This window comes from Grammomys surdaster, unplaced genomic scaffold, assembly GCF_004785775.1.
Source record: "Grammomys surdaster isolate TR1022 unplaced genomic scaffold, NIH_TR_1.0 958, whole genome shotgun sequence".
Lineage (NCBI taxonomy): Eukaryota > Metazoa > Chordata > Mammalia > Rodentia > Muridae > Grammomys > Grammomys surdaster.
In genome coordinates this window covers 1624945-1643292 of record NW_021605377.1, presented here as the reverse complement: position 1 = coordinate 1643292, position 18348 = coordinate 1624945, and the positions used below count along the sequence as shown (strand labels likewise).

Genomic DNA, 18348 nt, shown 5'->3' with positions numbered 1-18348 from the left:
TAAAAAGCAGGTTTTTATTATTATTGAAAAACCTATGTATATTATAAGAGAGAGTCTGTCTCCTGTTCAACAAACTTACAGGCTTAGTCCACCATCAGGAGGAGAGGAAAAGATTAAGACAGTAAACCTTCCTCTCACACAAATTTTCCTCTAATATAGAATTCACATGTATCTAGGAAGTACATTTGGGATGAATAACTTCAGTTTTCTATAAATTTATTCTTCAGTTTCTATTCCCATGTGTCTCTCATAGTAGGCAAGCCATTTGTCACCAACATAAAGAATTACTAACTGAAGTAATAACAGCAGAAAGGAAGCTTATATTGAACAAATGCCTTTTTAAAACATATAATTAACATGCTAAGACAAATAGTTAACATTTACTCCTTAAGGAAAGGGAAATGAAGGCGGCACACGCCATGTTGCCGAGCTTGGACAACTAGGCTTAGCTTGTCCATCTAGTGAGAAAGACTGCTTTCTCACTGGAACACAGCAGCACTGTGACAGGAGTCATTGACAGAAAGTATTAAGTGTGTCTAATATTCAGAACTATTAGTTAACTCATGCTATAAGGAGCCATCTGCTCAAAAACAGAGACAGTGCTGATGTGACAGAGCACTTGGTAGTAAAATACAACCAACCCGCTAATAAGCCTTGCATGAATTTATCTTGGGTTCTTGTTCATCTGATCTGAGGTTACATTATTTTTCTCAGACATCATTAACAAGACACAGAATGCCACTAAGCTGCCCGTAAATGATGTTAATTAGTGGCAATACGATGAGCATTCTATCCATGTGGCTTTTCATCTATCAAATAAATCAGGGCTCACCAGGCTTGCAATTTACAGTCAAGTATAAACGGTAGATTCGATTTGCTATTCTATATGGCAAAAAGGGCTACAACCACTTTAAATGGTTAATTATAAGTAGGAAGTCTAAGCATCAAATTTTGAAGATAACAAAACCATTTACATTTTTATTAGTAAAATTCATAAAACATCTGTCACTTTTGTCTCTTGAAAATCTAATTTAAAGTGTCAAGAATAATGTCTCATTTAAAATAAAAATTCATCATTAGTAATTATACAAGCTTTATGATACAAAATTTAACTACTGATCTAAAATATACAATTACTAATTGATGTTAAAAAATAGACAAAAATGGACATATTTGTTACATATTTGTGGTATTTTTTTCTTTATTCTCCTCTCAAATAATACTGCCTAATTGCAGCCTCCACCCTCATCCCGGTCTCCTCCACTACCCTTCTCTCTGAGACACACTGCTCCTCCGTATATTTTGATACACTATATAATATTTGAAACAGAGTAAGCATGTTTTTCCCGAAACATTTATCTTTTTTTTTAAGATCCCACACATGAGCAACATTAGTGGATATCAATCTTTCTGTACCCGGTTTAAATTTAAAGTGCATTCCAAAAACAGTAATGTGACTTTTCTGATGGTGCTGAAGAAACCACTCAGAACCATATTTATGAACTATGAAAGGTTAAAAAAAAATGCTCTCTAACACACCTGATAGTTCCCTCTCTGCCAGTAATTTAAAGGGCTTGGGAGTCTGCCCAGAAGCATACAGAGCTCATGTGTAACACTAGGTTTCAAAGCAGGGTCTTAGCAGAGGGTGGTGGTGTTCCCATTTAATCCCAGCACTCAGAAGATACTGTGGCTTCAAGGCCAGCACAGTCAACATAACAAATTATGGGCCAGTCAGGAATACACAGTGGGACACTTTGCCAAAGAAAAAGAGAGGGGGAGGGGGAGATATCAGGGTTGTAAGACTAGCTTATTCTGTGAAAATCACAATATCAGTGAATGAATTAATGGAATTTATTTTCCCTAGATTTCTGAATAAGCAGACATTTCTATATACTGATAGATGCCTGTGTTCTGTCAACATCAAATCATGACATTGATCAAATTAAATGAATAATTCCAACTAACACATATTTTCTTTAGTTTCTTTCCATTCATATATTTAGTACTTTAAAAGAGACCACTATATCAACAATCATATCACTAACAAGTTCAGGCAAAAATTAATTTCCCCAATATCATCAATAACATCCCAGTATTAACTCCAAATAGTTTTCATTTATTTTGCTAACAACAGTAATTCATTTCTTTCCCCAACATATTTTTAATTGGCTTTTATTTTATTAATAAGAATTTTCTACTTCTTCTTACTTTTGACTCTAGCAAGCTATATCCTAAGTATAAACATTTCAGTAGGATCTTAACACATAAAAAATGTAAATAGACAGAAGAGAAGCCATAATCGAGATATATAATATAAGAAATAGATATATAGATAGGTGATAGATGGATAGATAGATAGATAGATAGATAGATAAAAGGTATAAGTTCTACTAATTAAAAACTAATCTTGCAGACTAGCAGAAGATAGTACTTATTGTGGGAAAAGCATTCAAACATTGCCTACCATTATTTCAATAATTAAAATAAGGACAAAATTGAAAAACTATTCAGACAATAAGTACAAAAATTATAATACTAAGGATGAGGAAGTTTAGAGTATTATATAATATGCTTCTCCATCCATGTTATAATTTAAAATATGCATATTTGAGTTTCAGTTGATTATTGGCTTCATGTATTTTGTCTTACTGCTTTAAAATCATATATTTATTCTGAAACAATTGTTTGCACTCTTTCTATACACACATGTCATAGATATTATACATAATGCTACCCTTAATAAAGACAAAAAACCAATTTGCATACACCTGAAAAGGAATAAACTTCTATACCACCAAATTCTCACCAAGTTACATGACTCTACATCCCAGTCTATCTTGCAAGAGAGTGACATATGGATCTAGGGTCATGACATGTCAAAAATAGAATTGTAGATTTAAAAATAAGTAAGATTGACATGTGACCTGATATAAGGAGCAGTTCTCTCCAAAGAAAACGATGCTCTGGAAAGACTAAATTCCAAAGACTTGAGAAGGGGAAGGGTTACCCAAGGAAGCACAAGCAGTCACATGGGTGGGCTGAAGGAGAAACAAGTATGGATTTGGAAAATCTCAAACGATCACCCAGATAAAGTTGAGTCTATGACAGATGACACAGACTGTCAGCCTTACTGAACCCTGTGTCACCAGTTACAGCCTCTATGCATGCCTGCAAGAGATCATCGCCAGGAGGCTAGCTGAGGTGGGAAGACCCACCCCAAATGTGGGCAGCACAGTTCCGGGTACCGGAATCTGAGACTGAGTGAAAATGCAAAATGGAACTGAGTCCAAGTGGACATCACTCTCTGCTTGCAACCACGGCTGTAATAAAGAAGGTGCCTCCAGCTCTAGCTGACACGCTCTGATGATGATAGACTGCGCGCCATGATGATGACTGCGCGGCATGATGGATTGCACCCTCAAACTGTGAGCCAACATAAGCCCTTTCTCTCTTAAGTTGCTTTTGTCAAGTATGTTATCACAGCAGTGGGGAAAGTAGCTAATAAAGGCCCTTCCCCATGTGTGTAACAATACCTGCATACTATTTCATAACTGCTTATGCTCTTGCCTAGACTTACTGATAAGCTACAGTGTCAGTGACAGTTAGGACATGAAACTTGTTAACTGTTGTTGCTTGGATCTTGAGACCTGGTGTCAAACTTGACACTTGTATATGTAAGAAAAAAGCTGCGGAGGGATATTACTAAGTATTGTGCGGACATTAAATTATAAAGTATAGTTGGCAGCGACCCTGAGGAGGAACAAACATTTCAACATTGTTCTCATACATCAAATCATACTGCCTCCCTGATTAAAATCCTTTAGTTGGAAGAAGAAAACATCAGTAGAGCCTGGGAGCTCAAGTCTGTCACGGCAGCTGGTCAGAATGCTGAAGCAGAAGAAACTCAGTGGAGAAGGCAGATAGAGGGAGGTAACAGTGAAAGGGGAGGGAAGAAGGCAAAGAAAGAATCAACAGGTGGAAGGGAAATGGAAGGTGGATGAAAAACCACATCAATAGGACCTCCAAGCCTCCACAGAATAATCTTCTTTGTCTCTGTATCTGTGTGGGAGGGCAGAGGTCAGCATCTGCTATCTTCCTCAATGCCTCCTCACCATGCCTTTTGAGACTGGATCTCTAATGTTACCCTATTTTATTCTCTGCCTATGTCCCTAAGCCTTAGCCTATCCAGTGGTCAGTAGGACTTAGTGAGAGAAAAATCAAGCTATGGGGTGGGAACTAGGCCCTTGGGGTGGATACTGCATCCTAGGTCCTTTACCTCTCTTTCTTGCTCTGCCACACATTCTGACCATGCCCTAGTGCCTCACCACAGACCCAAATACAATAGTCAGTTCACCACAAGAAACAAAACAAACCTTCCTTCCTTCTTTAAAAAACAATTCCTGTGTGTACATATATAGTCCTCATGATGGAAAGCGGCCCAGTACACCTCTCTTTACATTGTAGCGCATGCAGAGGGGCTTTCTCTAGCTATGGCATAGATGCAATCACACCATACAGCCTTTACCCTATCTCATTATCTACGGTTAGACCCTCAATGTTAAGTCAATATGCTTCCAGTCCTATGAATAAAACACATTAAAAAGCTGGTTTAAAGACAAGGAAACATTTTTTTAAATATTCTTTCTCAGAGTTGATCGATGAATGCAGAATATTGCTAATGCTTTGGGTTGGACCATTGTTGTATCCACAAAAAATCTAACTCTTCTATGTTTATGATCAGAGTCAAAACTAAAAGATGGCGGCTTCTTGCAAAAGCTGAGAAAATTCGGGATCCTTCAGCTTAAGGGCAAAGATAGAGAGTAGTGTTCACTGACAAGGTTGTTCATTGTCTTTCCCTCTCCTCCAGTCTCCTTTCCTCTCTATACACACCACACACCATACATCACACACACACAACACACACATAAACACACAACACCACACAAAACACATACAACATACAAACACACATACAAACATACACACACACCACACAAACACTCACAAACACACACAACACACCCACAAGTACAAACACATACACAGATAGACAGACATATCACACAAAACATACACATATAACAAAATCATACATACACAAAACATACACACACAAAACACACACAAGCACACATAAACACACACAAACACACATACATACATACTCAAACACATATGTAAACATACACAAACACACACACACACAGACACACAGTCACACACACACACACACACACACACATGTATATAATGTACTGGTCATATAGACTGTTTGGAGAGAGTAACACCAGTGGAAAGATACTTAAACCAATATAAACACAGTACACACCTCATTTCTGTGAACACCTTTCTTCCTGAGTCCTCATTTGGCATTCTGCTTATCTCTCATAAAAAGTGTGAAGGAGCCAATGAAAACGTTTAAGGTTCTGCTAAAGCTGAGAACGAAGCCTGAGTCCATTCCACAGCTTTAGCTTTACGTTGTTGGCACCTTAAGGGCCATAACTGTGAGAGGACAGAGACGATCTTATGAAATAGAGCAGAACACAGGAGAAGGAAGACAGAAGATCAAAAAAGTTTGACTGAGTGAGTCATTCATTAATCTAAAATATAATTACTGAAACCTTACCAAATGATAGAAGGGTGACAGGAACTTAGAAAAGAAAAGAACATTACAATGCTGTTTGTGGATTCCTTCTACAATCTTTATAGAGTTTTATTTGAAAGTGGATGGAACAGGAAGGAAGAAGAGACAGAAAGGATTAAGAAAGAGCTAGAACTCTACATGGTGACTAAGACTGTACATTGACACGGAAGAAGTATGAGGTGAGTTCTCATACCTGACGACCTATGAAATTGACACTCAAAAATATTCTACCATGGGATGCACAGAATCCTGTGGCAGAAAAATTACCTAAGGAACTTATTAAAAATAATCCACCCCCAGGCACAGATTCAGAAGGCTGAAGTGAAAAAGACTTTCTAAAATCACTGTTCCCCATGAGAGGTGAGCAGATAATATGGAAGAAAAGTTTATTTTAATAGGAAGCAATGAGAAGCCAAGAGGTGGAAAAGACGGCTAAAATCTGGGAGAGCATTTTGATGACACATTGAAAAATACACATAAATGACTGTATAGATAAAACATAAATAGTGAGTTATCATTTGATCCTCTGTGGTGGGAACCTCTCTGAGGTGCCTTTAATGATTGACTTTATTTTCAGAAGAAACCTGAAAACTGTTGTTACAATTGCTATTTTCAGATTTAAAAAATAAATAAATCTGAAGACAAGGGAAATCTTTATGTAAAGAATTTAGAATCAAACGGTTGCCTCTGAACTCAAGTGCTGGTTTGGTTTTCTGTGTTATGAATGCAATGCCAAGTCATAAACACATTTTAGTAGAGAATTCAGCATGATTCTTAATGTGGGGGCTCAGGAGCCTGTGGCGGCAGCATCATGCTTGACCGTGAAGATATGGAAGTAGCATTAGGTCTGTGAGAGTGAGCTACAGAATCAAGGCTGAAGGGGGCATCCTTACGTAGGCCAAGATGCACTAAGTTACAACAAAGTAAGGACTACAGGCGCAGGTACAGCCTTACACATTTCTTCTGAAAGCACGTGGTGTCCACTCCCCTGACACATACTGCTTCCTGGTTCACGCTCTTCGCTCCTTCCAGAACCTTTCGTTTCCTGACACTGTTATCTACTTGACTCCTCATCTCCTGAAGAGATTAAGAATTTGATTCTCATCATTAATTAGTTGACAGTATGAACTGGAAGCTAGCAACTAAATGGAACTGTTCTGAAAGCAGAAACCAGTGGTTCCTGATCCTATCAGGCATCTATGGACCTTCTCACGGGGTGGGGGGCACCTAAGACTCTCAAACAAACACAGATATTTCCATTACAATTCATAACAGTATCAAATTACAGTTACGAGGTAACAACAAAAATAGTCTTATAATTGGAGGTCACCACAACATAAGGAACTGTGTTAAAGGGTCACAGCATTAGAAAGGTTGAGAACCACTTGTGTAGACAATCAAAACTTTTGAGATTCTAAAAAATACATGCAGTATATGTTATAGTTGTGTAGCTTGGTCTTCATGTGGAATTCCTCACAGTGGGAACAGGGGTTGTCTCTGACTCTGCCGTCTGCCTTTGGGACCCTTTCTTCCTACTGGGTTGCCTTGCCTAACCTTAATAGAAGAGGATGGGGCTAGTCATACTACAACTTAATATGCCAGGGCTGGTTGGTATCCATGGGAAGCCTGTCCTTTTCTAAAGAGGAGGCAAAGCAGAGTGGAGAAGAGGAAGAGAAACGGTAGTCGAAATTTAATATTAATTAATTAAAAAATACATATGGTAGAAAGAACTCCACTAAGGTAGTAATGATATAACAGTTACCTTCTTTGGGTTTTGGTTTTGTTTTTTTGTTTTTTTTTTTTTTTTGGATTTCCAAGACAGGGTTTTTCTATGGAGCCTTGGCTATCCTGGAACTTATTCTGTAGACCAGGCTGGCCTTGAACTCAGAGTTCCACCAGCATCTGCCTCCTGAGTGCTAGAATTAAAGGCATGCACCATGACTACCACCAAACCGAAAGGAGTTACGTTTTAAAATCCAAGCGTGAGATTGAACCATACCACACAATTACATTTTCCCGTTTGCTATTACTTCAGTTCTATCATAGCTAATCCCAAGTCTTCAGTTGTTATTTGCTGAGTGAATTCCAACACTCTTTAGTCATGGATTAAATGGTCTTATGATAATATGTGTTAAAAGCATGAGCAGTTTTGTCAATTTCTCTGGGCTGCTAGTCTACTATTACATTGAAATTAATTTACTCTTCAGGGTGAAAATCATTTCCCTGGACAGAGCAGTAAGTGATTCTTAGAGTGAGCTTGGGCTCAGTGTGGATTTCCTTCCGTGTCAGGCAGTAAAATGAGATCTTTTCATAATGGCAAGCTGTCTGCGACCTTCATTCCAAAAGTGCACTAAGATGTCCCCAGTGTGTGCCTTGAAATCAAATTACAAATAGGATGAGTTAGAGCAAATGAACAAAGTGGCTGTGAAAAGTAGCTTAAAGTGGTCAAAAATTAATATAGTCATTACCTAAAAGGTGCAGTTAGAAAAAGGTCCAATTACTACTAAACTTTCAAGAAAACATTATTATCATAATGACTGCAGAAAATACTGGGTTTTTTTTTTTTAGGAACATAATAGCAGAGTTATTCTATGGGGAAGCTTAAAACCAAGTCAGAGATAAAAAAGAAGAAAAACTGTAAACAAAAATTGGCAGCAAGCTATACAAGTTAAATTTGAAAGCCTCATAAGATTTAAAATACAAAAATTTAAAGTATTTTGGGGAGTTCTAGCACCTTTGGATACCTTTAATAGAGTGTCCATGTTATTTAGAGATAGGTAACTATCATATGTTTTGGACAAGCAAGACTGGGCATGGTGCCTCCTTCCTGTAGTCCCAGCACATGGGAGGGTGGGGTTGGAGGATTGCTGTGAGTTTTGGAGTAGCCTAGGCTACAGAATGAGAAAGAACATATACACAAGGATACAATGAGATGCATTAAAATGTGAAAAAAATCACTCAAATTAGGGAGAAAAAGCAGGATGCTGACTAGCTAAAAAGCACTTCAAAAATAGCACAGTATGGCAGAGAAATAGTTTATAATATATCAAGGAGTTTGAAAATAGCAATATAAATAATGAACATATTTTCATATTCTTATAACAATTTACATGTTATTGAGAATTGAATAAATATTTATAATATAAGGTTCATTGAGTTATATATAATTACATAAAATATGACTGGGCCTAAGATACTGATGATTTTATACTATGAAGAAGTCAATGATATAATTCAACTTAGTATTAAATTTTACTTTGAAAACAAATGTTATTCAAAAAAATGAAACAACAAATTAGATTCTACTCCTAAGTTTATATCAAAATCAGATATCAAACATATTCTTCATGCCTATAGCAAGTTCAATTCAACAAATATTTATGAAGCATGTGTCTATGCTAAAAACACACATACAGATTAATAATTTCTCAGTGTTCAAGCAGCTTACAAAGCAAAGCCAAAACAGAAGGCTCATGTACTAATGATATAAAGACAATTATAGAATTTACATAAGGTATCTATAAATAACGCATAATAATATTTGATCCAAGTGTTAGAAGTAAACACAGAAGGCTCACAAAAGGTATTACGGAGAATGGTTTCAGTAAGTGAGATAGTATGTAAAATAATCATACATAGATAAAGCTGCATGAACAAGAAGACAAGCATGATTCAATGTTGCACTTTACTGAAACATTGAACTTACGTTATACTACATGTTACATTAATTATATTACTATATTATATTTTACAGGAGATCAGATGGAAATGTTTACAGTAGCTGAAACTGCCAGACCGTAAAAGGTTGGTGTCATGGTTTTGCAGTAAGGGATCAGAACTGAGTTTGAGGCAAATGCTTGACGGCAGCGCTCCTTACGTATATCATATTCATTGCCATCAGCATCCAGCAAAAGTGGGAGACAGTGGGGACTGGACAGGATGAGAAGCTGTTATGATAACTGAAGTAGGAGGTGAATAAAGCCTCATGCTGTCCTGTTCCCCAGTTTGTTCTTGATCTGTCAGTAAAGAAGCCATGGGTCAATTGTTGGGCGAAAGGAATAGGACCTCCTCAGGTCCCTGGAGGAAAAGAGAGAGATGCAAGGGAGAGATAGAGTTTGCCAGGCTTCTGCAAAGAAAAGTTGACCAGCCATGTGAGATCTTGAATGGAGTGGCCACATAGGCCCCTTCTACAGCGGGCAGTTGGGGATACAACTGAGCAACTAAAGTTTAGGGCAGGTGGGAAGTACAGAGATAAGAATAGTGATAAGTGCACGCTTTTCCAGGCATGAGATAGTAGCACCCAGCAATTGTGTCAGAAGGCAGGTTGAAAATGAGTAACGTGTGTGTGTGTGTGTGTGTGTGCGCGCGCGCGTGTGTCTGTGGGTGTGTGGGTGTGTGGGTGTCTTTTACCCATGGATTCAAGGGAAGCATGGTGGGGGCTGATAACGTGACCCGTTTCTGGACCTCAGCATCACAGAGTCTATCAGAAGCAACGTGTCAATGTAGACAATACAAAAGGGAAAGCGATAACCCTTGTGAGAGATGAGAACCACGTGGCAGCTCCGAAGAGCACCTGTTTTTCTCAAATAGCTTCCTAGAAATGCTACAGATAAAGTTCTCCCTAGGGTAAAAGAAGGGTCAGAAATGTATCATTCTGAGTTTTTTCTCTGCATGCATTATGTATCTAATACATATATGTCCTTAAAGGTAGCACCCAGGAGCTATTAATATAGGACAACAATATGTAGCTTCTATGCATTTTAATTCCTAGAAAATCTGCTAAGAAAACACAAAGCTGACCGAATATATGGCAACTCTGAATCATATTTCTCAAACTTTTGTTCAAGCATAAAGATACAAATTGTACTTAGAAATTTTCTTCGTCTAGGTAACCAGCTAGGTTACCACCACTTAAGACTTAACATCACTATCAAAAAGTGAATATATGCTGAAAAATTAGTAATAGCCCTGTAAGAAGAGCCCTCTATTTACACGTCAGAAACATACAATACAAAGTCCCCTGATGGCCACTGGAGTCTCTCTCTCCTAAAACGCATTAGAACATGTTTGAAAGTAAGCTTCATTCCAGAAACAGAACATACACTGTATATGCTTGTATGTGCATGTACAGGTGTCTGTGTCCGTTTATTTGTGTGTAGATACACCTATGTGGGGAGGGGAGTGTGACTGCACATATGTATGTTCATATGGATGCCAGAGGTCAAGTTATGGCATTACTCCTCAGTAGCTGTACATCTTTGCGGGGGGGAAAGAGTCTTTCACTGAGACCTGAGGTTTGCTAAGTGGCTAAACAAGATGACCAGTGAGATCCAGCACCCTGCAGCCTCTGCCTCCCCAGCCCTGGGAATAGAAATATACCATTGCCCCTGGCTTTTTGTTTTCCTCACAAGGGTTCTGAGATCTGAGCTCAGGTCCTCACATTTATATCACAACCACTTTCCCTACTGAGCGCTCTCCCCAGGACCAGCATTTGGCTTCGAGACAATCTAATAAAATAGCTCACATGTCAGAATCTGACATGCAATTGAAGAGTCTGCAATAGAAATGTAACTGAAATAAGAGAAATGATATACACTGGCTGAGTAACATTATAACCACCATGCTAGCACATCCCTGGACAGATACAGAGCATTGGATACAACTGTATCCGGATCTTCCCTCAGGGGGGAAAAAGAAGAAAACATTTCTTCAAGCAACAGTCTTATCTATTTCTTTGAAACACAGGCTAATGAATAATGATATCTTCCTGATCCAATCTGCCATAATCTTCATAGTATATCAGAACTCCTACAGCCTGGTATGCTCACCTTTAAGAATAATGTATACTGCTTATGTAAATGAAGAATATAAATGAAGGGGGGGCTCAGGAAAAGAAATGAAAACAATAGAACGATTTTTAGATCATTTAATATCCTTTCAAAGACATAAACTTCGTGAGTTGGTAATGAATATGATGATATTTCTTTAAAATTCATATCCTAGATTATATAATGTTCTGATTCAACTTGGAAAATGGTTTCCTTTGCACATTATAAGACCATTCAGAAGAGATTAACTTTTGAATTAAAATGCAGGTAAGGTAAAATATGATTCTAACTTGAGCTGGTCTTTAAATTAAATATAAACCCCCTAACATTAATAATAATAATAAGGAACTACTTTTTAATTTATTTATAATGGTAAAAATTGTTCATATAAAATCAAACATCTCTGATTCAAAAACTAAATGTTCTTACATAAGATAGCTGATTTTGTCTTAAAATCCTGCATCAGAGTGCCCTCTGTTGGAATAAAAGAGGAAAGGAAAGTTGCATTGAACTCAGAAAGGTAAACAGCTAAAAATACTGAGTTTAAGCTCTATCACTAATGTGTAAAATACATGTATGAATGATGTGAGATTCGGAACATATTTTCCTTTTATTCTGTAATTCCCTAATTACTTTTGCAATGATGCATAGCACCAAAATGAGCCAGCCAAACATTTCAGGGCATCTAAAACTAAATCACATTCATCTGGCTGCTCATCATATTGCTAGAAATATAAACAACAAACAAAAATGGTTTTCTACATTTAAAGCTTTGATATGGCACAAAAATAATTTTGTAAGTTCGAACTGTTGTCAGAGCATGTTTGAATTTTCTTTCGTTATCAAGGAAAAACCTTCCTGGTAAGAAGGGAGTTTCTACCCCTTCCTGATACACATACTGATGGACCAATTCCCAGTGAGAGTAAAGCAAAGGACCCTGGGAGGTATCCAGGTGATGAGCACATAGCTCTCAGTGGTGGAATAATGCCTACAAGCAAAGCCAACTGAGAGCTGGCTTTTTCCCTGTCCCCAGTCATGTAAGGAAACAGTATGACTACAAAAGGCGGTCACACCCATACCAGGAGGCGGGCTCTTAGTGGATGCCAGCTTTGCCTGCAGCCTCCAGGAATATGGGAAATGTTTGTCTTCAAGCTACATAATGTACAGTAACTTGTTTAAGAGTCAAACCTAGGATATTCCCTAGTTCCAGAACTTAAACAAGAACTATTATGCTCGAGAGTTGAAGAAGTTAGCAGCTGCTGTAAGATGTACAAGATCTGTGCTGGCTCAAAAAACGGTTACAATCGTGTGATGTTATTAGGAGCTAAAGGTCTACTCTCATTGTAGACCTGAATTGGCTTATAAAGGTCCTGGCAGAATTTCTGTCACCAGGTCAACTGTGTGCCTGGTTAGACTGTGTACACGGAGGGGGTTCTTTATAGATAAAAAATGGTGCTTAGAACAACTTTTTTTCCAAACAGGGTCTTGGTTTCTGGCCATGGCTGGCTTCAAGTTTGTTGTATATCCCAGGAAGGCTTGAATGTATGATACTCCAGTTCAGCATCCTAAATCCTGGTACTAACAGATATGCACCATCAGATCCAGCTCCCATGACATATCCATATCCAACCCATATCCATATCCAATGACTGTTGACTAAGGGAGTCTGGTACCTGACATATCTATGCTTGGATTTTAAAGCCTTTCCTGGTTATTCTAAGACAACGCCATTGATGAGAACCATTGTTCATTCTGAGAATATGAAACAACCTGCATCTTTACCTTCCAAAATATCACATTCTAGGAAATTCCCCTGTACATTATTTTCCTGATTGGCCTTTGTTCTCTGGTGACATGGGGAGTGATATATGATATGACTCTGGTTTCAGAGCCAGGATCTGAACTGAGGATTCTCCCTCTTTGAGTCTTCCCTCTCTCACTGTAATGTCCACTTTGAAGGATTGCTGTGTATCAGGTTTTATCACTATTCGTGTAACTTTTATCTCCATTGTGGTAAAACATTCTTTGCAAGCTGTACATGGATTGTGACTTCTGCTTTTGCACATACCATTTCTTCAGGCTGTATGCCTTATCCATTCACTTCAAAATATGTGAAAGGCACATCTCCCCTTTTTCCGGGACCTATTTTAATCTTAACCTACACCCATAGCAAGCTTTCAGTGGATACCTGTAGATCTCTGATCTCTCATCTTTTAAAGCTCCGTTGGCCACAGGGTAAGTTACTATAAAAGATCCTATAAGAAATACAGTTGAGAAATTAAAATACCATCTCTTAGTTTTAAATCAGTGGTTCTCAACTTTCCTAATGCTACGACCCTTTAATAGGGTTCTTCATGCTGTGGTGTCCCCTAACCACACAATTATTTGGTTACTTCATAACTGCAATTTTGCTAACATTATGAATCATAAATATTTTTTGAGACAGATGTTTCCACAGGGGTCATAGCCCACATGTTGAGAACCACTGATTTAAATCCTCACTGTGGTATGCGCTAGCTGACTCACTTCCTGCATCTATCTTTTCCTTGTTAGGCTTGCTCAGTGGTTTAAATTATACAAAGCCTGAGAACAGGGTACAGCGTGGACCTATTAAGCATCGAATATATGCATTTGTTTTATATGTTAGCTTTGTCTACAAACAGCAATTGAAGGCTACTTGGGATTGTGGTTTAGAACTCTCTGAAGTCACCTACAGTCTTGCTTACTGTACCTATATAATTTTAAACATGGCAAGAGCTGCCTATATTAGGCAGCCAAAAAGTACTTTATTAACCTGGTTGTATAACAAGGGAAAGATTTATAGTTATACTCAAGAAAAACACTTCAACGAATGGAGACAAACACTAGACAGACAGAATGAATAACAAATAAAATGTAGACCATAGAGAAGGTCAATGAAATCTGATTACTTTTTTAAAGTGCAATGACCAGTTTCTATCAGATTCATTCTCTGAAAGGCCAGTTCCAATGATGTCCTTTACCTGCCCAAAATTTTTCATGCTTTTCTCATTTCCTAAAGAATAAATACCAAAATTCTTAGCCTGGCATTCAGACCACCCCACAGCTAGCTTCATTCATGCTTCTAATTTTATTTTGCATCCTTCCCCCTTGGTGGAGTCCATTACAAATAAATAGAATTACTTGATCCTATGTACACTGTCTGCTGTTCTGCCTCATATAGCCTTCGGTATTTTTGTATGACAGTAGCTTATTGTTATGTATATTATTATACTATCAATATTATCAATATTGTTATAATGATTTGTCACTAGAACAAGGAGTGTAGGGATACCTGGGCTAAACTTTAAAAGACTTAAGTTCAACATATGAGCATTAATTTCTCCCTTGCCGCCACCACAGTGAAACCTCCAGGTAAGAAAACAAAGCTGCCACCCTTTCCAAAGTGTACACCATCCAGCCACCAGTCTGTCATCACTCCCTACAACCTATTATCCCACTCTCAGAGCGGAATACAGGCCCCCGGGGAACACAGGATACAGAGTAAAAGAAAAACAACTATGGCTTCTGCTTTACATTGTCGCTTTTTTCATAGTTCTAAATTTCTTGATTTCTTGTACAGTAAATCTCTCATGGTTTACAAATGTAGCACTAGGTGTGTGTGTGTGTGTGTGTGTGTGTGTGTGTGTACCCATATCTATACCAATGTATTAGGATGCTGGTTCCAGTTTGTTTACAAATACATTTTTTTTATTGTGTCATGGATTTTATTTATTTTTTTTAATTTCTTTTTTTTTTGAACATGAAATGCTTTTTTATAGCATGTTTTACAAGGGGAGTGGGTAAGAGGGGCCAGGTGGTGGAAAAGTACAAAATCTTCTTGGCCTGTGCCTTGAAACATGTCATGGTCTATACGGTACACTGCCTTAAATTATGATCTACCTGCTGTTCTTCAGAAGATATGGTACACTGCTTGAGTTATGGTCTCCCTCCTATTCTTAAGAAGATATGGTACTCTGCTTAATATTCTCTGAAGCTAGGCAACTGCAAGATCCTGCTTAGCAATTACAAATACATTTAACAAAAAAATTCTTTAGATGTCAGCCATGTATAAAATGAGGGCTTTGTGTAAAGCTATAGGTTTAAAAGGAGGAAGCTTGAATTTACCATTCAATAGGGATATTTAAGGATGGGTGTCATAGCATCATATATTAGTTAGATATCACATCATATGGTATCAGGTATCATATATTAGTTGTGCGGCACAACTCCGTTTAAATTTCTAAGCAGCCTTCTAGAAGGTGTTGAGATGTAATAAGCTTTACTTTTCATACAGCGCATGTGTGTTTTGGATATTTAAAAGGAAATTTTACGCTGGCTTACTCTGAACATCTCATTAGTAGATTTTCATTTTGTAAAACCTATAAGCTTTTTGGTGTGATGCATATGCAGTTATTCAAGCTCTGAACTGGAGGAAGGGGGATGATGTGACAGCCCAGAAAAGCAAATTGGAACAACAACAAAAAAGTAGGCCTAGGAGGTAAGTTTAGCCATTGAACTAGATCAGCAGGTGCTTTGTGGAGAATCGGTGTCACGCCTCACTTTAAGGAACTAGATGAAGTGCACATTTCCAAAATGGTTCCCAGGTACCATACTTAGATGCTTTTTTAATTTTCAGAATACTATGACATACTTATGGCACTCTGCTCTATTAGTCACTGGCAAGTGAAGCACAACACTGCTCTAACAAACTAGGTCCTGAAAGGGAATAAATGGTTAATATCAAAATATCTGTTCCCTTGAATACTTCTACATACTATAAATCATTCCTTCATAAGGCCAAAGGTATGTTTACAACTCAAAATTTAAAACTGACTGACTACAATCTTTCTTGCTATTGTTGGTATGAAAATCCATAATGAACAAGAACATCCAGCTCATACTTTAGATTCTGAGGTCATAAGTGAGAATCTCTGGACAGCTAATATCATTGAACCACGTAAGCTGAGCTATTTCACCATGACTGTCACAATAACTGAAGAATTATATACATGGTTTGACACTATCTTTGTTTTGAAAAGGACTTGGGAGAATGCGGGGAGGACAAACAAGAGAAATGTTTTCTTTTTCAGGAGTTGAGATAATTATGCCCGGTTAAATATCCTCCATGTTCAAAGAAATGGCAGCTTCCATGTCACAAAATGAACTGTAATAGTAGAAATACCATCACAGACTATTAGTATTGTTTTTGAAGTATTGCACATCAAACAAGTGTTCTACCACTGAGCTACACCCTTAGTTTCTACCCGGCCTTTCTTACCCTGTATAATCTGCAGAGTAAGCAACCCAATGAACAGCAGAGAAAGACTATTAGGGACAGCGACATTTGGTCGTCACTGAATTCAATCATCTAATCAATCAACAAATCCTATGCCACAGGGACAGGCACTGAACTGGAAAGATAGACATGGTGTCTTTGTCTGCTCCCCTCCCCCTTACTTACTACGCTCTGGCTTCCATTTTTTCCAAGCTCTTCCTCTGAAATCTTGCTCAGATTATCTAAGTAGTGGTCTGAGATCGTATGGCACAAATCTTCAAAGGAATAATCCTTCTCTTGACAGAGTTTTATTTCATCCAGGAGTTTTGAAAGTTCTCCAGTGACCGTTTCACCTACAAGAAAACAAAAGTTTTTTTTTCAGACATTACAAGAAATACTATTACTGAGGTGTAAGGTTGAATCATGTAAATGAGACTGTTGTGCTGACAGAAGACAAAACACAACAAGTAAGTGGTTAGAAACATCTGGCAGAAGCAAGGCACTAAGCATGATTAATATGAACATACTAACAGACAAAGGAGGCTCTGATTTTGACTGTAGCTATTCTTTCCCAAAATAGGAATCAGTATTGAAAGTTTAATTATAGATAGTAACTAGTTTCTGTAGCTTTATTTTTTACAGTAATTGACTTTTTTCTTTTGTGGTAGCATGGGGTTCAAACTCAGGGCCTCACACATACAAGGCCAGAGCTTGATCTCTAACAGTCCCTTGGACTTATTTCTATTTTATTGGCATTTTACTTGACTGACAGAATCCAATGGTTCATTAATCAGCCTGAAATAATGCAGAAAACTTATCTCCTATTTCAACAAACATAAATACTGTTAACTTCTTTAAACAAAGAATCATACGTACAGGTAATCAGAATTGTGATATATAAGAAAAAGGGAAAAATAGAAGGAATTGATCATTTTATCACGTGTCAAAACATATAGTATGAATTTTTCTTGACAGCTTCAGAAAAGTATTTTGTACTTCTGAAAATTAATTGCACCAATTACAATAAAAATTTTAGTGCTTTTATTGTGAATTAAAATGTTATTTAATATGAGGTAAAATGAGCATAGATTTTAGGTTTATTTCTAATTTTTTCTTTTATACTGATCTACATATTTGGTTTTTATGATAGCATAATATCTTTTTTCATTATTTCCACTTCCCAGCAACAATGCCAGGAACCTCCAACATAGAGAGGACATCCTCTTGAACAGAGGATCCTGGAGTCTGCATATATGTGCAGAGAGGAATCACAGTGAATTGTGTCTCGTGCCATATGCATTCATCAGCTGAAAATTCATTAAGACTTTAATGAAGGAAATCATAAAATCCTCTGGAAAAAGTGTAAAGCTTCCTGACCATGGTCTTAAAAAAAATGCTTTTCTAGATGTCAGGCAAAGGGTAATAAATCAAAGTTGGTAAGTGAACTCAATCATGGGAGAAATCCTTCTGTGAGACAAGGAAATAATCCATAAGATAAATGCAGTTTATCAAATGAAAGAAAATGTTTACAAATCACAGATCTGACAAGGGATCAATATTTGACTATATATATATATATA

General features: G+C 37.5%; 1 protein-coding gene across 1 annotated transcript in view; it reads right to left on the bottom strand.

Annotated features, from left to right (window-relative positions):
* Anks1b (ankyrin repeat and sterile alpha motif domain containing 1B) overlaps positions 1 to 18348 on the bottom strand; it is a 471928-nt gene that overhangs the window by 267194 nt on the left and 186386 nt on the right. The window contains exon 8 of the mRNA XM_028783036.1: positions 16955 to 17121. Within this exon, the coding sequence (XP_028638869.1) occupies positions 16955 to 17121 (167 nt within the window). The remainder of the gene's footprint in view (positions 1 to 16954; positions 17122 to 18348) is intronic.